The 24543-nt window shown below is 44.7% G+C and overlaps 1 protein-coding gene across 1 annotated transcript in view; it reads left to right on the plus strand.

Moving 5' to 3' along the window:
• Positions 1 to 24543, plus strand: part of cacna1ba (calcium channel, voltage-dependent, N type, alpha 1B subunit, a) — a 664407-nt gene that overhangs the window by 448165 nt on the left and 191699 nt on the right. The window contains exons 11-17 of the mRNA XM_078227596.1: positions 7927 to 8130; positions 11015 to 11127; positions 11221 to 11333; positions 13790 to 13921; positions 16417 to 16489; positions 21476 to 21593; positions 22420 to 22487. Coding sequence (XP_078083722.1) covers positions 7927 to 8130; positions 11015 to 11127; positions 11221 to 11333; positions 13790 to 13921; positions 16417 to 16489; positions 21476 to 21593; positions 22420 to 22487 — 821 coding nt within the window. The remainder of the gene's footprint in view (positions 1 to 7926; positions 8131 to 11014; positions 11128 to 11220; positions 11334 to 13789; positions 13922 to 16416; positions 16490 to 21475; positions 21594 to 22419; positions 22488 to 24543) is intronic.

Below are 24543 nucleotides of genomic sequence, written 5' to 3' on the forward strand. Positions count from 1 at the left end.
CCACCCCCTCCACTCACCTGATGAAGAGGCAGCGCTCCGAAAGCTCGTGATTCCAAATAAACCTGTTGGACTTTTAATAGAAAGAAGACAGCGCACTTTGTAAAAGAAAATGTCTTTTTTTTTCTTTTTAAAAAAAAGAGCTGCACTTTTTCCTTTTTTTTAAGGGGCTGGAGCCGACCCGAAGCCTGCGGCAGTTTCGGTAGATGACACCAGCAGCAGTTAGTGTTATTTTAATTATTTCTGCATCTCATATCACCAACGTTTCATTTTTTGGCTTTTTATCAATTGGTCAACTGTGTGATTTTCTGATGATAGTGGTGAGAAGTAGAGTCTAAGATCATCACAGATTTTAAAAAAAACTATTCCCAGCACTCAAATCACTTAAATGCAACACTGCAGCCCCAGTCTCTGGTCTCTTCAACCAGGGTTCCTTTTTGTGTTATTTTCATTCCCTTTTCAAGCATTTTATTTTCTTACTTTCCAAGTGCCCCAGTCTTTCAATGGCAGCTTCTGCCCAGGAGCCGATCATTAACATAACGGGCAGGCTATAGTCTATCGCTAGACTATTCATCCAGAAACTCAGCTAATGTTCTGGGGACCCATCTTCCAATCCCACCACGGCAGTTTGAATTTGAATTCAATTTTTTAAAAAAAATCTGGAATTAAGAATCTGCTGATGATCATGAAACTATTGTCGATTGTCATAAAAACCCATCTGGTTCACTAATGTCCTTTAGGGAAGGAAATCTGCCATCCTTAGCTGGTCTGACCTACATGTGACTCCAGAACCACAGCAATGTGGTTGACTCTCAACTGCCCTCTGAAATGGCCTAGCAAGCCACTCAGTTCATGGGCAACTAGGGAAGGGCAATAAATGCTGGTCAGCCAGCGACGCTCATGTCCCACACATGAATAATAAGAAAAAAAACCTGAATTGGAGCTCGACTTTCCCTCAGTTAGTTCAGAGTGAATCTGACCACTGAAGAAGGCACAGTGTGTTGCCTTAAATGGCACGATAAAGTAGTGCTTCCTCTTTTGGATTGATGATACCAAAAAAGGCAATTATGCTTCCTCCAAGAACTAATTTCTGTTAGTTTTGAATTTGCCTTTAACTCCTTATTGGAATTGTACTTGTACTAGAGACTCTTATAAGAGAATATGCCATATTTACCTGTTGCCTTGCAGTGCAAATAACTTCTCACCTTAAACTTGACATGAATACATGCTGAAAAAAGCAGTCATGAGCTATGCAAAAAGGAAGGTCACAGGTCTAAACTCCAGGCTGCGTTGAGTTTCATAGAATCCCTGCAGTGCAGAAGGTGGCCATTCATCCCATCGAGTCTGCACTGACAACAATCCCACGGAGGACCTATCCCCTTAACCCCACATATTTACCCTGCTAATCCCTCTAACCTACGAATCCCGGGACACTAAGGGGCAATTTAGCATGGCCAATCAACCTAACCGGCACATCTTTGGACTGCGGGAGGAAACTGGAGCACCTGGAGGAAACCCACACAGACACGGGGAGAACATGCAGACTCCAGACAGACAGTGACCAAAGCCGGGAATCAAACCCAGATCCCTGGCGCTGTGAGGCAGCAGTGCTAATCACTGTGCCACCGTGCTACCCTAAGTGAGTTAACAGATCTCTGTAACAGCTAGATGGCTTAAATTGGGACCTACATCCCTGGTAATGGGATGGGCAGTGGGGGCAGAGCAGACACATTTCAAAGTAACCGTTTTACAGGCTGCTAAAAAATAGTCCATGTCCACTTTCCTGCTACTTTGTCTCCACATCTGCCAAACAGTGGGTATCCTTTATAATATTATGGTCCCATTCCTCAATAGAATTGATTCACTAATGCACGTGGGCGCAGGTGAGAGTGAGCATCTTTAAACTTCGAGCATCTTGCTCATTTCACCAAAGTCAAACTGATGGCATGTTGTTTCCTGGTTTTGGCTCCCTGGTCAGCCTTTACCAAATTGGAATAGCGTTAGCATTTTTCCAAGCTGGGGAAACAGTCCCTGTGTTTAGTGAGCTATCAAATATATGGGAAAAAAGGCTCATAGTGTAAATGTTCCAACTCATTTACAATTTAATCAGGTCAGCCTCATGAGCTACGAGTTACTTCATTTTGTCTAAGGTGGCAGATGGGAGACGATGGCCTAATAGTATTATTGTGAGACTGTTAATCCAGAAACTTAGCTAATGTTCTGGGGACCCGGGTTCGAATCCTGCCACGGCAGATGGAGGAATTTGAATTCAATAACAAAAAGTCTGGAATTAAGAATCTGCTAATGACCATGAAACCATTGTTGATTTTCATTTTAAAAAACCTGCTTCGCTAATGTCCTTTAGGGAAGGAAATCTGCCATCCTTACCAGGTCTGACCTACTTGTGACTCCAGGGCTACAGCAATGTGGTTGACTCTCAACTGCCCTCTGAACAAGGATAACTAGGGATGGGCAATAAATGTTGGCCAACCAGTGACGCCCATGTCTCATGAATGCATAAAAAAAGATAATGGCCCACGTTCAGGCAGCTTGTGTGAAAGCAGAGCCAACACAATTAACTCTTGAAGTTATAATAATCCATTTCTATGATATATTTCAAGTTTTCCATCTGTGTGCATCTCCTGTCAGCTTCTTCATTATAAATAACAGTGTCCACATTTCTAATGGAAACAGTATCTGTAAATTTATCAGGCTGTAATTATAGCCTCCAGCCTCTGGAGGCACTGGAGAACAGCAAATTTGCAGAGGCTGCTTCCATCATCAATGCAGACAAAGGGTGGGTTTTTACCAGTCCCACCCACCCACAGCAGGACCAGAAAGCCCTGCCCAAATCCAACAGACCTTTTGTTAGTTCACCAAATATTCCGCCCTGCCTGCGACCATTCTGGCAGTGGGAGGCGACTGGAACGTCATGGCTAGAGGAAATTATAATCAGTGTGAATGTCTGCGCATCCTGCTCCAGTTGTCCCCTGCCAGTTGAACCCTACCTCATGCGAAAATCGCTACGCTCCATGTGTACAACACCGCAGGGCATCGTCAATTTATGTGCAATGTTTTCAAACACAGTTGTAGCAGCAAATGTGCAGTTAAATCCTCCAACTGCTTTCTTCTTTTCCCCCCCCGTTTTATCACAGTTCAACTATTAAAACATAATTTCAAAAAAAACAAGTATCAGCAAATTGCAATTAATCAGATGGGCTGTCCGCAGTGCAGCCTGCTGTTGTTAATTCTGTTAGATTTTGTGCTAAATTGTTTAAATCATCCAGTAATTTAGATAAAGCGATAGGAACAAAATAACACTGGAGGCTTTTTTCCTTGAGCACAATTCACATTTGAATTATCCCGCAATTTGAACAGAAGCAACACCTAATTGGCAGCAAGGGCTGCATTTAAAATGGGAGTATGGAGAACTGTCCATTTATTTGACCATGCATTATTAAACCAAAAGACAACCCAGGTCACTTACCCCGCAGTTAAGTTGGCAGCCTTTCCCATTGCAGCATTTGAGGAAATCCAAGGGGTTATTAGATTTTTAATTGGGAGAAAATGTCAGAGATTTCATTTTGTGTTATTGTTTCCCTTTTCACCCGCCTCCAATGCTCATCTTCACTCATTTCTTCTCGTGTTCAATTTTCTGGCTGCCTCCTGCGGCAGTTTCCCATTGCCTGGCCCATGGAAGGCTGCGGTAGAAAATTGTTCAGCCACTAGATAGGAAAATGCATTTGCTTGAAAATGTTGCTTGAAAATTGACACGCCACGTATGAATGTCAACAATTGGGAACCGTCAGGGTGTAAATTTGCTATTCCAATCTGTTGTTCCCTATTAATGGGGCAGCAGGGTGGCACAGTGGTTAGCACTGCTGCCTCACAGTGCCAGGGACCCGGGTTCAATTCCGGACTTAGGTGACTGTCTGTGTGGAGTTTGCACTTTCTCCCCGGCTGGAATTTTATCACAGAACAAAATCTCCATTGGCCTCGGATGATCTCGCCCGAGCGAGGTTGTAAAATCACCCCCCCCCCCCCCCCCCCCCCTCCGCCCCGCCGTGTCTGCATGGGTTTCCTCCAGGTGCCCCGGATTCCTCCCACACTCCAAAGATGTGCGTGTTTGGTTGATTGGCCATGATAAATATGATAAATTGCCTCTTAGTGTCAGGGGGATTAGCAGGGTAAATACGTGGGGTTATGGGGATAGGGCCTGGGTGGGATTGCTGTCGGTGCAGGCTCGATGGGCCGAATAGGCCCCTGCTGCACTGCAGGGATTCTATTCTAATTCTCTCCATATAGCAGACAGTGCATCCACAGAAGCAGCAACTGTGGGATCTGAGAATATTTTATGAACTCTATAACAACAGTCTTCTGTCAGAATGCTTTGTGTGTGTGAGAACCAGCACTGGGGCAATTATGTACAAACACCAGCTCATTTAGTCATAAACATATTCCAGTATTTTATTAACCAGGCTTGATTTGGGAACTTCTCTTTTTCGAGGAGTTTCTTTCCAGAATTCCTGAGGAACCGACTGCCTGAAAAAATAAACAATCTTCTCAGTAACAAAATTACTCAGTTCCCTTTTGAACAAAGTTAATAATTCCAAGTATTGTGTTCCCTTAGTAAGCAATAAAATAAATTGTTGTGAGTGGGGGGACGGTGGCACTGCTGCCTCATAGCGCCAGGGACCCGGGTTTGATTCCGGCCTTGGGTGGTGTCTGTGTGGGTTCTCCCCGTGTCTGCGTGGGTTTCCTCCAGGTGCTCCGGTTTCCTTCCACACTCCATAGATGTACAGGTTAGGTGGATTGGCCATGCTAAATTGCCTCTTAGTGTCCCAATATGTGTAGGGGGATGTTACCAGTGTAATTATGCGGGGTTACAGGGATAGGACTTGGGCACAGACTTGATGGGCCGAATGAACTTGTTCTGCACTGTAGGATTTTATGATTCTAAGATAATAATGCAATTCGAATCTTAACATAGGAAATGAAATAGTGCGAGGTAGGCTGCAAAGTGCTATGAATGATGTTGTGCGCTGGTCACTTGTTTAGGCATGGCCACTAGGTTGAACTGTTTCGGTCCTGTGTGTTAATATTGATACCTTTTTTTTATAAAAGAAACATGTTCAGCAGAGTTATATACTGTAGGGATGTGTGGACGTGTACTCAGGGAGAGTGAGGATCTCATTCTGACAATGAGTTCTCACTGTTAGCCTCGCTTTCTGGCAGATGTTGAGTCAAAACAGCGTCCCAGTGGGATAGAAAGAGATTGGAGATATTAGATAGATACATTTTAATGAATGTTTCCTGCCACTTTACCACCCACACTGCTTCTGGCACCACTGCCTTGGTACTTGTCCAGAAAATGCTGCACAGTACCAGGGAATTATATGGGAAGATGGAAGATAACTATAAAATGGGACGAGAAAAAGGCATCACCTTTTCTTGAGAACTTTGTGCTGCTCGGAGTGATGGATAGTTGTGATGGTATGTTGCGTGCTTTCTTTCTTTATTGCTATCAAGCCCATTAATTGTAACTGGGGTTAGGTGAAGGATAAACACAGTGACTGGTCATTCAGCCCCCCTCAAGTGTGTGCCATTGGAATACTATTTCAACAATGTACCCCAAATCTGGTGAGGTGAGGTCGCACATTTCTAATGTGTGACCTGGGGCATAATGCCCAGGGCGGCACGGTAGCACAGTGGTTAGCACTGCTGCTTCACACCTCCAGGGACCTGGGTTCGATTCCCGGCTCGGGTCGCTGCCTGTGTGGAGTTTGCACATTCTCCTCGTGTCTGCGTGGGTTTCCTCCGGGTGCTCCGGTTTCCTCCCACAGTCCAAAGATGTGCGGGTTAGGTTGATTGGCCGTGCTAAAAATTGCCCTGAGTGTCCCCTGAGATGTGTAGGTTAGAGGGATTAGTGGGTAAATATGTAGGGATATGGGGGTAGGGCCTGGGTGGGTTTGTGGTCGGTGCAGACTCGATGGGCCGAATAGCCTCTTTCTGTACTGTAGGATTTCTATGATTTCTATGATGATTTCAAAAATGGTTGAAATAATTTTGTCAGGAAGGATATGAGGGCTTAAAAGTAAAGTTTTAAAGCTTATTTATTAATCATAAGTAAGGCTTACATTAACACTGCAATGAAGTTACCGTGAAAATCCCCTAGTCGCCACACTCCCGTGCCTGGTCGGGTCAATGCACCTAACCAGCATATCTTTCAGACTGTGGGAGGAAACCGGAGCACCCGGAGGAAATCCATGCAGACACGGGGAGAACGTGCAGACTCCACGCAGTCAGTGCCCCAACCCGGTAATCGAACTGGTGCTGTGAGGCTCCAGTGCTAACCACCATGCCACCCCTATGGAATCACATGAGGATAGATGGAGTTAAATTGCAGAGTGGCCACGGTCTAACTGAATCGTAGAACAGTCTGGGAGGCCTGAATAGCCTACACCTGTTCCTATGACTGAGAATCTCAAACAGCAGAAATGCACAATGCACTTGCATTAGTGTGGCACAGTGGTTAGCACTGCTGCCTCACAGTGTCAGGGATCCAGGTTCGATTCCTGACTTGGGTCACTGTCCGTGCGGAGTCTGCATGTTCTCCCCGTATCTGCGTGGGTTCCCTTTGGGTGCTCCGGTTTCCTCCCACAATCCGAAAGACGTGCTGGTTAGGTGCATTGACCATGCTAAATTCTCTCTGAGTGTACCTGAACAGGCACCAGAGTGTGGCGACGAGGGGATTTTCACACTAACTTCATTGCAGTGTTAATGTAAACATAAATGTGACACTAATAAATAAATTTTAAACTTTCAAACTTTAAACATTGATTAATATGAGAGTAATTTACCGTGACAGTTATGCTGAAGGAAGTTTGGTGAGGGTGAGAACAGTATCAATTGATACTAAGTTATGAGCTGCATTCTGTTGTTTATTTGTGCTCACTTGGAACTAGCCAGCGACTGCCCAATGCTCATTTTGTAAGAGACCTTGGGAGCTATCAGGGGACTTCCATTCTAACAATCCTTAGGCTGGACTTGTTCAACCATGGGTTCCCAAATCAAGCAGAACACTGGAATATTTTTGCTTTGCAACATCCCAGTTATGTAGCCCTTACCAGCTGCTGTCCGCAGTCACCTTCCATCCCCATGCCAGCAGTACAAGGAGCACTGGTTCTTGCCGAGTATCTGATTGTTTGTCTGGACTTATTCCTGTGACCTTCAATCCTATTGCCAGCCAAATAATTAAAGAGACATTTGTGCAAATTGGTGCTGTCATGTGTAATTAACTGACAGCAGTCTGTTCAAAAAAGAGTGAATTAATAATTAGGCTCATTTAAATTGTGAGAGATGCAAACTAAAATAAACAGGCACAAAAAAACTTAAAATGGTGTGAAACCAAAAGGAGTCCTTGGCTACAATACACGTGCTGCATCGTATTCCAGTTAATCTGGCACGGTGGGACACTGGTTAGCACTGCTGCCTCACAGCACCAGAGACCCGGGTTCGATTCCCGGCTTGGGTCGCTGTCTGTGAGGAGTCTATACGTTCTCCCCGTGTCTGTGTGGGTTTCCTCCAGTGGCTCCGGTTTCCTCCCGCAGTCCAAAGATGTGCGGGTTCGGTGGATTGACCATGCTAAATTGCCCCTCAGTGTCAGGGGAACTGGTTAGGGTAAATGCATGGGGTTATGGGGATAGGGCCTGGGTGGGATTGTGGTCGGTGCAGACTCGATGGGCCGAATGGCCTCCTTCTGCACGATAGGATTCTATGATTCCAACCCACTCAGCTTTAACATAGAGTTAAATGCATTGGCTTGAAGTGATGTTAGAACAAGTTTGCATATAGAATATCATCTTTGATTGGAAGCATTTACAATTACACTGAATTTTACATGTTTCAATTTGTATCTCTTCTTCCCAGGATTTACTCGACCTAGCCTAAAAAGTGTTAAAAATGAGAGCTCCTCGTATTTTCGGAGGAAAGAGAAGAGATTTCGCTTCTTCATTAGACGCATGGTGAAATCGCAGAGCTTCTATTGGATAGTTCTCTGCGTGGTGGCACTTAATACTCTCTGTGTTGCAATTGTCCACTATGACCAGCCAATGTGGCTCACCGAGGCCTTGTGTAAGTATGCAGCACCACATTAAGCCTTTGTCAAATATATTTTCACGTTGCTTCTATCTGGTTCGAAAATCTTTATGCAGATATTTTCATCTCTCTGGGTGAACACTGAGAGCTCAGTATTGCCTAAATGTTGGCATTATCATTGAACATAAAGGGGAACTCCGTTTTCACTGGTGGGGAGGGGGGCTGTACATTTCTGCAATTTACTCATTTTATGTCGATAGAATAACATGCAACAAAAATTCTGAGTCTATTATTCACTTGTGAGGGGGAGGCAGTGGCACTGTCACCGAATCCAGAAGACTCAGGGTAATGATCTAGGGACCCGGGTTCGAATCCCGCCATGGCAGATTTTATCTGTGGAATTCCCTGCCGAGTGAAGCAGTTGAGGCTACCTCATAGCATGTTTTTAAGGCAAAGATAGTTAGATTTTTGAACAGTAAAGGAATTAAGGGTTATGGTGGGCAGGCGGGTAAGTGTAGCTGAGTCCACGAAAAGATCAGCCATGATCGCATTGAATGGCGGAGGAGGCTCGAGGAGCCAGATGACCTACTCCTGCTCCTAGTTCTTATGAAATTTGAATTCAATAAAAATCTGGAATTAAAAGTCTAGTGATGGGCCTTGAAACCATTATCATTAAAACCCATCTGGTTCAGTAATGTCCTTTAGGGAAGGAAATCTGCTCTCCTTACCTGGTCTGGCCTACATGTGACTCCAGATTCACAGCAGTATGGTTGACTCTCAACTGCCCTCGGGGAGGGACAATAAATGCAGGCCTAGCTAGCGGCGCCCACAACCCATGAACGAATAAAAAAAAAACTCAAATTGTGCTGGGATATAGAAGACTGGCCAATTCATGCTTCCTCCTTTTGGAGAGGCCAAGTTTCTTTTTCCTCTTCTACATCCATGCTGTCTTTGCTGACTCAGTCTGATTTTTCAAAATAATCCAAAATGAAAGGTGTTCCACGTGGAACTAGTTTTAATCGTGCCAATGTAAGGCACAATTTTTTCAACAATCTGGAGTAATTAGCCTCTTTGGGAGAGTATTTCATCAGCTGTGTCCTGGTTCTTTTGCAAATGGCAGAAGTCCCAGTGCAAATGTAAGGAAATCTGTGACAGGCTCAGCAGAATTTTCACTTGGTACAGTCACCACAGAAGCCATAAATGAGCTGCGCTGACCTGGAGCTCCCACTCCCTGTTGTAATCCGTTGATTGCTGCAGGAAATTTCATGGGATATCGGATCAGGATGGGATGAGACTCGATAGCCAGGATTTACTGTGTAGGCAGTGGCCCTGATTGCCAACTGGAAAGGTATGGGCAAGCCCGCCTCTCCTGGAACCCATGACTTCAATCCTTGGGCGGTTAGTTACCTGAGATGGTAGCTTCTGCCGTACTCCATCACCCACTGCCTCCCCCTTACCCCATGCAGGATGTCATGCCCCCAAAAGCTGCCAGTCAGTCAAAGGGAGGTTCCTCAGTGCTGGCAGTGCCAGCAGGAGCAGTGGCCACTTCTGGGCCTATGATAAAGCCTTGACCAGCAGCAATGTAAGACACCCTTGTCAGACTCCTATTTATCGACTACAGCTCAGCCTTCAACACCATTACTCCTACGAAGCTCCTCTCCAAACTCCATGGTCTGGGACTCGGCTCCTCCCTCTGTGACTGGATCTTGAACTTCTTAACCCATAGACCACAATCAGTAAGGATAGGCAACAACACCTCCTCCACGATCATTCTCAACACCGGTGCCCCATAAAGCTGTATCCTCAGCCCTTACTATGCTCCATCGAGCCTGAACCGATCGCAATCCCACCCAGGCTCTATTCCCGTAACCCCACATATTTACCCTGCTAATCCCCTGAAACTAGGGGCAATTAACATGGCCAATCAATCTAACCGGCACATCTTTGGATTGTGGGAGGAAACTGAAGCACCAAGAGGAAACCCACCTCGACACGGGGAGAACATGCAATCTCCGCACAGTCAACCGAGGCCGGAATTGAACCGAGGTCCCTGGCGCTATGAGGCAGCAGTGCTAACCACTGTGCCACCAAGCTTGTTGTCCAATTATTCTGTTTATATTCATCTACCTCCTTGGCTAGTTTTGGCCCTTCTGATCTCCCTTTTACACCTTCCCACAAGAATTCCTATTTTCCTCCTGCTTTTCTTTACTACCAGTTTGTAAATGCATAATTCTAAAAGATAATGAGAGAATTGTGGACAAATCTCTTGATGCACAAGGTTGTTGGAGCGCGGAGCAGTTGAAATATAGAGATTATTTGCATTTTTCGAGGGTAAAATAGATGGACGGTTGAAGCAGAGGAGGATAAAAGTCACGCGGAAAGTGTAGGGAATGAGGATTAGTTTGGATTGCTTTAGCAGGAAGGTGATGCTCATGGAGTGGGTTGAATGGCCACCCTCTGTGCTGTGAAGATTTTTTATTCTGTGGATTTGGAATCCTACCCTCATCACTTGATAGATCTTGTGCACAAACAAATAGTTTAAGTTTTATTTGTTAGTGTCACAAGTAAGCTTACATTAACACTGCAATGAAGTTACTGTGAAAATCCCCTAGTTGCCACACTCCGGTGCGTGTTTGGGTACACCTAGGGAGAATTTAGCATGGCCAATGCAGCTAACCAGCAGGGACTGTGGGAGGAAACCGGAGCACCCGGAGGAAACCCACGCAGACACGGGTAGAACGTGCAGACTCTGTACAGGCAGTGACCCACGCCGGGAATTGAAACCAGGCTCTGAGGCTTCAATGCTAACCACTGTGCCACCATGCCGCCCTCCATTTCTTCGACGAGCTGTTAACATGTACATTATGTAACAGGCCTGTTATGTGCTATGTACGATTTTGACAAATGATTCTTGTTTCAGATTTTGCCGAGTTTGTTTTCCTTGGACTTTTTCTGACTGAGATGTCCCTGAAAATGTACGGCCTGGGACCTAGAACGTACTTTCATTCCTCATTCAACTGCTTTGACTTTGCGGTAAGATTGAGGTTGCGTGATTGAATGCAGACAATGGAAATATTATTGTACAGAGCTCACTAACTCAGTGTGTGTTGTGTACTGCTTTTGCAGGTGATTGTTGGCAGTATTTTTGAGGTAATTTGGGCCGCTGTTAAACCGGGCACCTCGTTTGGTATAAGTGTTCTCAGAGCACTTCGTTTACTCAGAATCTTCAAAGTAACCAAGTAAGGAGAATATTAATTTGCTGCGAGCTTCCCTTTGTCAATTTCTTGTAAAACTTTATCTTGGCAACAAAAGAAAAACATTATTTGCGCGATGATTGTTTTTTTTTGGTTAAAGCTACAGCTCTGTGAACCCTAACTGACGATAACGGATGCTTATTGCAAATTAGTTCCATTAGTTCTTTAGCCGGCTATTTTATCATATATATTCAGAAAGTTCAGTTGTTTCACCCTTGAAGATTCCATTGGTTTTGCATTAATTGAATCGCTTGTTCCACTGGACAACTGCAAGTGAGAAGCTGGCAGCACATCTTGTCATCATTATTGCACAATCCAATGGTTCTATGTTTCATAGAATCGTTGCAGTGCAGAAAGAAGCCATTCGGCCCATCGAGCCTGCACCGACGACAATCCCACCCAGGCCCTATCCTTGTAACCCCACATATTTACCCTGCTAATCGCCCTGACACCAGGAGCCAATTCACTATGGCCAATCAACCTAATCCGCACATCTTTGGACTGTGAGAGGAAACCGGAGCACCCAAAGGAAACTCATGCAGACACGGGGAGAACATGCAAACTTCACACAGTCACCCAAGGCCGGAAGTGAACCCGGGTCCCTGGTGCTGTGAGGCAGCAGTGCTAACCACTGTGCCACCGTGCACCGTGTGTTGCTTCCTATTTTGTTGACATAGGGCAATGGCCTCATTGGATGTAGCCAAGATTATAAAGGTACTAATGTCTAAACTTGCAATACACATCATAGACTTTCTAACTATGAGAACACAGAAGTACCATAAGAATTGTTACTTACTAATATTTACTTAGAAATAGCATTTCTAACTACATGAAAGATGAAGTGCTGTAAGAATCGTTATTTACTGTATACTTACCAAGAATTGTACTTGAAGATGGAAGAAAAGCACAAAATCCATATTAAGAAAAGGCCATTCGGCCCATCATGTAGGTTGCATCCAAAGTAAATTTGCGATTATTCTATTGTACATTTCCCGACCATCAGCGCTAACAACATCACCTATTTTGAGAAACATTTCCATCTCCAATTTCCTATGAAGAACAAAAATCTATCAGTGGGATTAATCTCTCTCTACCCCTCAACTCGGCTTCTCAAAATACTTTGGTCCAATTCTCTTTTAAAGATATTAATTGACCTTGAATCAACTGTCAGTTTTGAGAGCAGGTTCCACATGCTATCTTGTGGGGTTCAGAAGTATTCTGTTAAGTATCATTTTGGTACTGATAATGAAATCATGGAAATCCCGTAAGTAACTCCCAATGAAACTGCTGTTACTATGCATAATGTATTGGTATCATGTCAAGTTTCTAGTCAACCATTTTTCAAATCAAGTAACATGACACCCTCCTATTAAACCTTTAGGCTGGAATTCTCTGCATCTGGAATTTTCTGATTCCGATTTAGTGAATGGAGTTTTGGCTGAGTGCCAAATTTTCCGTTCTTGCTGACAGCAGTGGTGGGGTGTACGACATTGGAAAATTCCAGTCTTAGATTCATTGAACCTTGCAACGTTGAAGGAAGCCATATTGCCCATTGTACTTCCGAGGCTACCTCAGATATGAGCTATTCTGTTACTTATTTACAAGTGGAACTTCTGCCTCAAGTGCTTCATTGTCCTTCAACATTAGCTTCTGTTCCCAAATCTTCCCAATGACAGAGCCATTTTACTTAACGTTTCATACCTTAAACCATAGAATCGAACCATGGAATCACTACAGCGCAGAAGGAAGCTATTTGACCCATCGGGTCTGCACTGACCCTCCAATAGAGCATCATACCCAACCCACTCCCCCTATTCTGTAACCCCACACATTTATCATGGCTAATCCCCCTAACCTACACATCTTAGGACACTAGAGGGAAATTTAGCACGGCCAATCCACATAACCTGCACATCTTTGGATTGTGGGAGGAAACCAGAGCACCCGGAGGAAACCCAAGCAGATACGGGGCGAACGTGCAAACTCCACGCAGACAGTGACCCTGGCCCCTGACGCTGTGAGACAGCAGTGCTAGCCACCGTGCCACCCATATCTTTCTAAACCACATTGAATTTCAATGCAAAGAAAAATCAACCTTGCTTGTCTGAAACCTCCACTAATTGAAGTGTCTCAATATACAATTTTCACGCACTCATTACTTATAGTTATCCTAAATGTTCACATGCAAATTTGCATTCCCTTAACCAGTTCGACACATACACGTTGATAAATGCTAAACATAAACCAATGTGATCAATATTTATCCAGTAACTCATTCAAATTTTATTGAAGTTTTCATTTTTCTTTGAAGCGTGTGATTTTAAGATTGAAGTCAGGGAGAAAAAAGTGAGCTGGCTTCCTTGCTCAATATCAGACAAGGTGTCGAAGGAGTAACACTGTCGTTGGTGTTTTGCTAAGATGCTTGACCTGTGTTTTTAAAGGTACTGGAACTCATTGCGTAATCTGGTGGTATCTCTGCTGAACTCCATGAAATCTATCATCAGTCTCCTCTTCTTGCTATTCTTGTTCATCGTAGTCTTCGCCTTACTTGGAATGCAGCTCTTTGGGGGACAGTAAGTCACACTGTAGCATTGTATGAATTTAAAATTAGGTTGTTTTTTTTATGACTGGGAAACTTAAATGTAAGACAAAAACCTGAACTGCAGGATACAAGCCAGATTGATAAGGGAAAGGGGAGCACGTGAATGTAATCCAGAAACAGTGTGCAGAGGATTGACTTTTAGGACCTGTACATTGACAGAGGTTAGGGAGACTGACCGAGGCTATAGGTATTCCATAATTTTGAGCTCTGAAGGGTGGATAGGCTCGATTATCTTCTGGTGGAAATAAGAACATAAGAACTAGGAGCAGGAGTAGGCCATCTGGCTCCTCGAACCTGATCTGCCATTCAATCAGATCATGGCTGATCTTATTGTGGACTCAGTTCCATTTACCCGCCCGCTCACTATAGCCCTTAATTCCTTTACTGTTCAAAAATTTATCTATCCTTGCCTTAAAAACATTCAATGAGGTAGCCTCAACTGCTTCACTGGGCAGGGAATTCCACAAATTCACAATTCTTTGGGTGAAGAAGTTCCTCCTCAACTCAGTCCTAAATCTGCTCCCTCTTCTTTTGAGGCTATGCCCCCTTGTTCTAGTTTCACCTGCCAGTGGAAACCACCTCCCTGCTTCTAACTTATCTATTCCCTTCATAATCTTATATGTTTCTATTCGATCTCCCCTGATTCTTCTGTGTGGGAGGGATTCTCCAGCCATTCACGGCAATGGGATTCTCCACAGTGAATGGAGATTTGGCTGAGCGCCAAGTTCTTCGTCCTCTCTGGCAGCAGCGGCGGGGCGTGAACAGCCGGGGAATTCCGGCCCGTGGGCCTCGTGAAAGGGCTGTGGGGTTGGCCAGAAGTAGCTGCATGTCTGGTAAAATTGTGTACCGTCGAGGCCACCACCAGGAACCCATGGGAAAAATTGTCAGCACAAGCCAAATGGTTGTGGTAACTCAGGGACTGAATTGAAACCTGGAGGGTGGAAGCAGGGGGCAGAGTGGGCATAGGATTCCCTTCTGGGGCCCTTTGAAGCACTATTGCCCCTAACAATACCATTTGTTTTATTTCAAACTTCTGGCCTTGGCTCCTGTTGCTAGCAGGCTTGGCTTGGCCAGGGATGTCACTGCTGTTCCTCCACACAGGCCTGAGATTAAACTAGTAAATGCTCCATAAAATCATGAGGGGCATAGATAAGGTGAATAACCAAGGTCTTTTCCGCAGGGCAGGGGCGCCTAAAACTAGAGGGCATAGGTTTAAGGTGAGAGGGGAAAGATTTAAAAGGGACCTGAGGGGCAACCTTTTCACACAGAGGGTGGTCAGTAAATGGAATGAGTTGCCAGAGGAGGTGGTAGAGGCGGGTACAATTACAACATTTAAAAGACATTTGGACAGGTACATGGTTGGGATAGATTTACAGGGATGTGGACCAAACTTAGGCAAATGGGCTAGTTCAGTTTAGGAAATCTGGTCGGCATGGACGAGTTGGGCTGAAGGGCCTGTTTCAGTGCATCTCTATGACTGCTTCACACTCCAGTTTCCAACAAGTATGGAGGGGGGTTAAAATACCCTCCAAAACGTCAGTATGGAACACAGTGCAATCGGTCTTGAATTCAGGACTATACTCCATGTGGACAAAGAGAAAGAGTAAGTGAGTTGATATATTCCAACTTTAGGTGGAATAGGAAAGAAAGGTTCATAGAAACCAGACTCAGAGTAAAGTAAGACACGAGATATGCTGAGTTGAGAGGGTTAGAAATCATGTAACCTGACCACATCATAGAATTATAGAATCCCTAGAGTGCAGAAGGAGGCCATTCGGCCCATGGAGCCTGCACCAACAACAATCCCACCCAGGCCCTGTCTCTGTAACCCCCACGTCTTTAATCCCCCTGACACTAAGGGTCAATTTAGCATGGCCAATCCACCTAACTTGCACATCTTTGGAGTGTGGGAGGAAACCAGAGCACCTGGAGGAAACCCACACAGATACGGGGAGAACATACAAATACCACACACACACACATGGTCACCCGAGGCCGGAATTGAACTCGGGGCCTGGTGCTGTGAGGCAGCAGTGCTAACTACTGTGTCGCCCAATGTATGTGGACATGCCACATATTTACAGAGTTAATTATAAAACTACAACAATACTTTGAGAATGGAATAGCAACTTAAGATGGTGCCTCTCTTGTATCGAGCTCACATACAGCTGATGGCCTTACTTCTCTTGTGGGCTCACTGTCATGCTCTGCAAATCCACAGCAAACGGTTTAACAGCGCAGAATGAATTTCAGTCCATTAGAGCACTCCCAGTTTATCTGCACGGCCTGCTCATCACAACAACACCCATCATCAGGAACATTCAGATGCACCTTTGGAAGTTTTGTCCGTGAATCATGCTGTTTTTCAGCACCGTTGCATTTTGTATATGCTGTACTTGCTATTGGAATTGGCTTCACAATCTGCAGCAATAAACCAGATTCACCTGTGGTGTTGTTCATCTCCAGGTTTAATTTTGACAATGGAACGCCTCCTACAAATTTTGATACATTTCCTGCTGCGATTCTTACTGTGTTCCAGGTAAAAAAAAATGAACAATGATTTTTATTTAAATTCATTAGATATGTTAAGTTATTAAAAAGCTTTTTAATATGGCTTATTTCTTGCATTCGGTGTTGTATCCAATACGCTTGCATTGCACACTGGACAACGTTGCTTGCAATAACTACAGATCACCCATGGCTTGACTAATTTTCCAGTTCTATTGTACAATCGCCAATCCATTCTGATCAAGCAATAACCTCGGTGTGTGTTAGAATGTAACCGGTGACAACTTTGTATTGGATGCAATGTGACCAATGGTAACAAGCTGTAAGGGTCAGCTGACCCAGTAAACCATGGAACCAATTACAGAATAATGTGATGGTCAGCTGACTCACTACAAATAAGAACCTGTTGGGAATTGTGGAGAGCTGGGTTGGCCCAGGGCGAGGCCCCGAGTTTGGAATAATGAAGTTTCTTTATTAAACACTTCCTTTGACTTATAAGTTGGAGTAAGTTTTGTTCTATTTTTATTGTCTGCATTTGAAGAGTTCCTTCTGAAGAAACAGTATGCACCATTCATAACAATAAGCACGGAACTACTAGTTTGACTTTATAATTCAGCTCACCCAAATGCTTTGTGTTGTGGGAGAGGGAGGACACTAAAATTGTCTGCAGTGCTCCTGGGTTACTAATGCCAAACATTAGCCAAGCGACCCGCTCCTGATCACTATCCAGCAATTTCAACTAGAAAGCAAGTTTAAGATTTATTTATTAGTGTCACAAGTAGGCTTACATTAACACTGCAGTGAAGTTACTGTGAAAATCCCCTAGTCACCACACTCCGGCGCCTGTTCGGGTACACTGAGGGAGAATATTAGCACGGCCAATGCACCTACCCAGCACATCTTTTTGGACTGTGGGAGGAAACCGGAGCATCTGGAGGATACCCACGCAGATACAGGGAGAACGTGCAGACTCCACACAGACAGTGACCCAAGCCGAGGAATCGAACCCAGGTCCCTGGCGCTGTGAGGCAGCAGTGCTAACCACTGTGCCACCCTGCCGCCCCAATGCTGTGAAATGAGGAAACAATCAGGTTGCTCCAATCGGGAATGCCCCCTTTATGAAGAATATCTCCTTGGGTGGGAAACTATCATAAACCACTTCTCGAAGAGAGCTGGGGAGAAAATACTAGAAAATAGTGAGAGGAAGAGGATTGCAGCCAAGGTCTAATAAAACTGCACAATGCGTTCTCCCGTGAAAAAAGCAAACCCTCTCCATAGACAAAGATAAGTTATGTGAGAGTTGGAAGGTACCTGAATGCATTGATCTAACACATTCCCAAGTCATGGTCAGTGATTATTTTATGTAGAGTGGATCAGTGAGGCATTGCAATATTATAATATTGACAATTATTACAAAGATCTCAGGTCTGTATCTTTCAGTGAGATGGACATTTTTTGAGTTGAATTTAATGTGGAAGTCCAGGAATCTAGGGTCAGATTTGATTATACCATCAGGCCGGGATTTTCCAGCCAAGTCTTGGTGGGACCCACCGCGGGAGATTCAGTGACCCAGCCAAAAGCCCATTGGCTTGCAGTGGGACTGACAATCCCAACAACAATGGGGTCAGGACAATCCAGCACCCAACCAATCAGGCCTCCTTGTGGGGGGAGATGCCACACCTCCAAGAGTTGCCAGCCAGAGAGTCAGCAGTTCTTCAGTTCCAACTGTGCTATCACATAATCATAAAGATCATAAGAAATAGAAGCAAGGGAAGGCCATTTGATCCTTCGGGTCTCCTCCTCAGATCAATTAGATCATGACTGTTCTGATTGTGGCCTTAACTCCACTTTCCTTCCTGGACTTTATAACCCCCTAAGTCCCTCATCAATAAAAAATCTATCTAACTCAGCCTTGACTGTTTTCAATGATCCAGCCTCCACTGCTGTCTGCAGAAGAGAATTCCACAGACTAATGACCCTCTGAGGGAAGAAAATATTCCTGTTCATCTCTGTCTTAAATGGGAGACGCCTTCTTTTTAAACTGTGCCCCCTAGTTCTAGCTTTCCTCATCAGAGGAATCATACTCCCAGCATTTCCTTAAATGTTTATATATTCTATAAAAGTGTTACAAGTAGGCTTACATTAACACTGTGATGAAGTTGCTGTGAAAATCCCCAAGTCGCCACACTCCGGCGCCTGTTCAGGTACACAGAGGGAGAATTTGGCATGGCCAATGCGCCTAACCAGCACGTCTGTGGGAGGAAACCGGAGCACCCGGAGGAAACCCATGCAGACACTGGGAGTACGTGCAAACTCCACACAGACAGTGACCCAAACCGGGAATGGAACCCGGGTCCCTGGCGTGTGAGGCAGCAGTGCGAACCACTGTGCCACTTTTCCACCCAGTCTGCCACTGCTTTACCATCTTCTTCCCTTTTATGTTCTCAGTTCCCCCTTCCATCCCTCCGGTTGAGGACTCTGGATCTGTACTCATTGGAGTTTAGAAGGATGAGGGGAGGACCTTATTGAAACTTACAGGATACTGTGAGGCCTGGATAGAGCAGACATGGAGAGGATGTTTCCAGTAGTAGGAAAAACTAGAACCAGAGGGTACAACCTCAGGCTAAAGGGACGATCCTTTAAAACAGAGACGAGGAGGAATTTCTTCAGCCAGAGAGTGGTGAATGTGTGGAACTCTTTTGGCGCAGAAGGCTGTGCAGGCCAGGTCATTGAGTGTCTTTAAGACAGAGATAGATAGGTTCTTGATTAATAAGGAGATCAAGAGTTATGGGGAAAAAGCAGGAGAATGGGGATGAGAAAAATATCAGCCATGATTGAACAGTGGAGCAGACTCGATGGGCCGAGTGGCCTAGTTCTGCTCCTAGGTCTTATGGTCTTGTGGATGTTATGTTCTCAATTGGGCGGGGGGGGGGGCGGGGGGGGGGGGAATTTAACACTTGGTATTTTCCTGAGTTCATTCATAGAAATCATAGAAACCCTACAGTGCAGAAAGAGGCCATTTGGCCCATCGAGTCTGCACCGACCACAATCCCACCCAGGCCCTACCCCATATCTCTACATATTTACCCGCTAATCCCTCTAACCTACACATCTCAGGACACTAAGGGGCAATTTTAGCACGGCCAATCAACGTAACCCACACATCTTTGGACTGTGGGAGGAAACCGGAGCACCTGGAGGAAACCCACGCATACACAAGGAGAATGTGCAAACTCCACACAGACAGTGACCCAAGCCGGGAATCGAACTCAGGTCCCTGGAGCTGTGAAGCAGCAGTGCTAACCACTGTGCTACCATTGTCACCGGTAACTCCTGTAAATGAATTTGATGCTCACAACAACCCAAAAGATGTACAAAAATATTTTTGCAACCCCCGCCCCCGCAAATATTTAAGCAAATAATCACAAGACCTAAAGCAAACCTTTACCCTCGACCTAGGATACTGGCACTTGTCACATGTTGCTGCATCATTTTCTCAGAGGCTCAGGCCGTTGAACCAATGAATACTTAAATTGATTTAATTAATGAAGAGGAAACATTACCAAAGAAGTGAAAAAAATATTTCTCTCGGCTGCTGGAAACATTAAATAATAAAGGCACCACTCACAAATAGGTCATGTGGAATGGAATAGCACAAAGTAGCAATTAGTAGCATGGTACACAGTCTGAAAGATTATTCTCTCTGTGCCCCCTGCCTTCACACCCTCCCCTCCTCTGAATTATCTCCTCATCTTGCCTCCACATTCAGCTGCCTCAGTGTAAAAGCCTCACAACTTCTTGCTCTTCTCAGCTGGCAAACTGCATTGGTTAGACATAGAACTCACTCAATCCATGCCCAGGCTTCCCGAAGCCCGAAGCCCGAAGCCTCCTGGTGGGGAAACAGGCACACCCCATTTGCTACCCCACATTTTGCATCATTAAAATTGCCCCTGTTCCCTACTCAAAAGTTTTGGACACAGCTGTCATTGAAACCTATTGTCCCAGGTTGGATCCTAATTCTGTATCAAGGTAGCAAGCACCTTTGAAGTTCTAATTAAACAAAAGGTAGTAGATAACTACACGCCTTGCAGTTAAATTCGATCAAAGACGATATATCAATATTGAATGGATAGTCAGTTTTTGATGACAGATCTCTGTCTGTGATTGAATATAAATGTTCTTTTGATTTGACTTGTTATTGTCACATGTATTGGTATACAGTGAAAAGTGTTGTTTCTTGTGCACTATACAGACGAAAGTTCGAGTACATTGGGGAGAAGGAAAGGAGAGGGTGTTCTGGTCATTTAGACAATTCCTACATTAGCTTATGCATACCTGATCCCTCAATTGATGGTAGAGAGGTCTATTCATAGCATCCTACAGTGCAGAAGGAGGCTATTCAGCCCATTGAATCTACACTGACCACGATCCCACCCAGGTCATTCCCATAACCCCATGCATTTACCCTAGTCTTCCTGACACTAAGGGGCAATAGCCAATCAACCTAACCCGCACATTTTTCAGACTTTGGGAGGAAACTGGAGCATCCAGAGCAAACCCACGCAGACACAGGGAGAATGTGCAAACTCCACACAGACGGTGACCCAAGCCGGGATTCAAACCTTGGTTCTTGGCACAGTGAGACAGTGGCGCTAAAAACTGTGCCACCGTGCCACCTATTGTGAAACCTTGGGCTGAATGTTGTGGCTTTGTCATTGAGGGGATTGGGGCCGGAAAATGCGGTGAACCATTCAAAAGTCCATCGACTTCAATGAGAGCGGCAAAACCTGCCGACAATAGGTGTGAATCCTCGCTTGCTGTTTCTAGCAATGCAAAAGACAAGTTTCAACAGATAAGAAGCACATTTTTGGCCTGGAGACTTTGGTGGTTGAAAGATATCGGGAAACTTTCTGATTTAAACATTTCAAGTTTGTAGATAATTGAAGTTTTTCAGTCAGTAGTGTCGATGATGTGTGAATGAAACAATTGAATCTATTCTTCCATTGTTATTGCACAGATCTTGACAGGTGAAGACTGGAATGCCGTGATGTATTTTGGAATAGAATCGCAAGGAGGAGTTAAGAAAGGGATGTTTTCATCTGTTTATTTCATTATCTTGACACTGTTTGGCAATTGTATCCTTTGAATCTTGATCATCAACGGTTGTTGAAGTTTGCTGTGTCACAACTCAATCTTTAGACACTTGTTTTCCACCGGTTACCTTCAATTCAGCAGAAATGGCATAAATCTGGAGAAGAAACCAATTCTAATTGTGTCTCGCAATCAAAAGATTTTCCTTGTCAGCTGGCCTTGAAGCAACTTCAGCATCACAAATGGTAGAAATATTTATCTTGCTAATCGCCTGGCTCCTCCTTCCAAGCTACTGGAGCATGTGTGGAAGCATCCCTACAGTGCAGAGGGGAATAGGACCTGTGTGGGATTTATTGTTGGGGCCAGACTCATATCATAGAATCCCTACAGTGCAGAAGGAGGCCATTCGGCCCACTGTGGCCAGTGCAGACTCGATGGACCAAATGGCCTCCTTCTGCACTGTAGGGATTCCATGATATGAACCTGCACCAACAATAAATCCCAAAAGGTCCTATTCCCATAACCCCATGCATTTACCCTGCTAGTTCCCCTGACACTAAGGGCCAATTTAGCACGGCCAATCCACCTAACCCGCACATCTTTGGAGTGTGGGAGGAAACCGGAGCACCCGGAGGAAAACCACGCAGACATGGGGAGAATGTGCAAACTCCACACAGACAGTCACCTAAGGCCGGAACTGGTGCAGTGAGGCAGCAGTGCTAACCATGTGCCACTGTGCCTTCCAAATGAGTTTGCAAATGAGTTAATGAGTGGACGAGATGGGAACGCAAAATGTGTTGCGGAGGCTTTTAATACCCTTTTAATTTTGACCTTAGAACAAATGTATTTCCTTAGCTTGATCATAAACAGATACACTTCTCAATGTCTTCTTGGCCATTGCAGTTGACAACCTGGCAAATGCACAAGAACTGACAAAGGTTTGCTCATCAAATCATTCCCTTGTAAATATTTTGAGACGGAGCACAAATGATTCCTCTTGGCTCTTATTATGTGCTTTGTTTTCGATGGAACACAAAATAGCCGCTTGTTATGCTGAGGAATTGATTACTTTTATTAAGGAGCGGGACAGGTTAAAAGCGCAAAACGCTTACGATCCTCAAGGCACTAATTTGACAAACCACACATTGTAGAAACAATATAATTAATTGCACATCACACATAATGAGTGGGATTTTACTACCTCACTCATCCCAAAATCGTAAAATCCTATCCGAGGTCAATGGATCGTCTCATCGTCCACCCCTCGTCCGCTCCGATTCCCGTGGAGGGCGGGGCGGTAAAATTCTAGCCAATTAGTTTTTTTCTATTATATTCAGCTCAGAAGCTTGTCTGAGAGAACTGAATTGCACAATTATGGTCATTAAATGCACGAGTGTTTCCATTGCCGACCAAAGTGGGCCAAACTAATGTATGTAGTCACAGTAGCGATAAAAATATTATGTTGTGGAAGTCAAAATGTTTCACTCCGTGGTAGTTATTTTGTGCAACTGTTGTCAGAGGATCTGTTGTCAGTAGACAGATGCCAGGTACTTTCAGACAGACTATGGGAGAAATTGAGGAGCATCCTATGTACAATCTAGCAGGAGGTTTAACTGCAGCACTTGTCCAGAGATGAGCAGATCACATTCATAGAATCATAGAATCCTACAGTGCAGAAAGAGGCCATTCAGATTAAGTGAGTGGACAAATAATTGGTGGAGAAAGTCTAATGTGGAAAAATGTGAATGTGTCCACTTTGGCAGGAAGAATAGAAAATCAGCATATTATTTAAATGGAGAGAGATTGCAGAACTCTACGATGCAGAGATTTAGGTGTCCTGGTCCATGAACCACCATAAGTTGGTCTGCAAGTACAGCAAGTGATTAAAAAAGGCAAATGGAATGCTTGTGTTTATTGCAAGGAGAATTGCATATAAAAGTAGGGAAATGTTGCTCCATCTACACAAGGCCTACTGAGACTGCACTTGGGGTAATATACAGTTTTGTTTTTTAAAGTTAATTCATTAGTGTCACAACTAGGCTTACACTGCAATGAAGTTACTGTGAAAAATCCCCTAGTCGCCACACTCCTGTGCCTGTTCGGGTACACTGAGGGAGAATTGAACATGGCCAATGCACCTAACCAGCACGTCTTTTGGACTGTGGGAGGAAAACGGAGCAGCCGGACGAAACCCATGCTGTCACAGGGAGAACGTGCAGACTCCACACAGACAGTGACCCAAACCGGGAATCGAACCCAGGCCCCTGGCGCTGTGATGCAGCAGTGTTAATCATTGTGCCACCGTGCTGTCCAATTTTTGGTTTTGGTTTCCTTACTAAAGAAAGGATATCATTGCATTAGAAGCTGTTCTGAGAAGGTTCCATTGACTGATCCCTAGGAAGAAGGGCTTATGCTGTGAAGCAATATTGAGCAAGTTGGACCTATGCTCAATGGATTTAGAAAATTGAGAGGTGATCTTATTGAAATATATATATGTCAGAATTCTCCGGCTGTTCATGCCGGCGGAATTCTCCGGTCTCACCAGCAGCGCACCTCGTCCGTGGGTTTCCCAGCAGCGTGGGGTGGCTTCAATGGGAATTCCCATTGACACCGATGGGACCAGAGGATCCGTTGTCAGCAAGCAGCACACTGCCTCTTGCCGCCAAGAAAAACACTGAGAGGAGGCCAGAGAATCTCACCCAAAAGATCCTGAGGTTACTTGACAGAGCGGATGCTGAGAGAATGTTTCCCCTTGTGGGGGAGGTCTAGTGTTATTCTGCTGAGCAGGCACCTGGTAAGGGCCCTTGGTCCTTTTACTGGAGCCCGTTGGATGGACAGATACATCCCAGACATGGTGGTACGTTGATAGTGTTATTTTACTTTCATAGAATCATAGAATGACATGTCAGCATAGAAGGAGGTCATTTATTCAAGTCACTACACTTCTAACTCCTTCTCCCTCACCCTCCAATGTTTTCCTTTCTAAGTACCTAT

This window comes from Mustelus asterias, chromosome 13 (assembly GCF_964213995.1).
Source record: "Mustelus asterias chromosome 13, sMusAst1.hap1.1, whole genome shotgun sequence".
NCBI classification, from domain to species: Eukaryota; Metazoa; Chordata; class Chondrichthyes; order Carcharhiniformes; family Triakidae; genus Mustelus; species Mustelus asterias.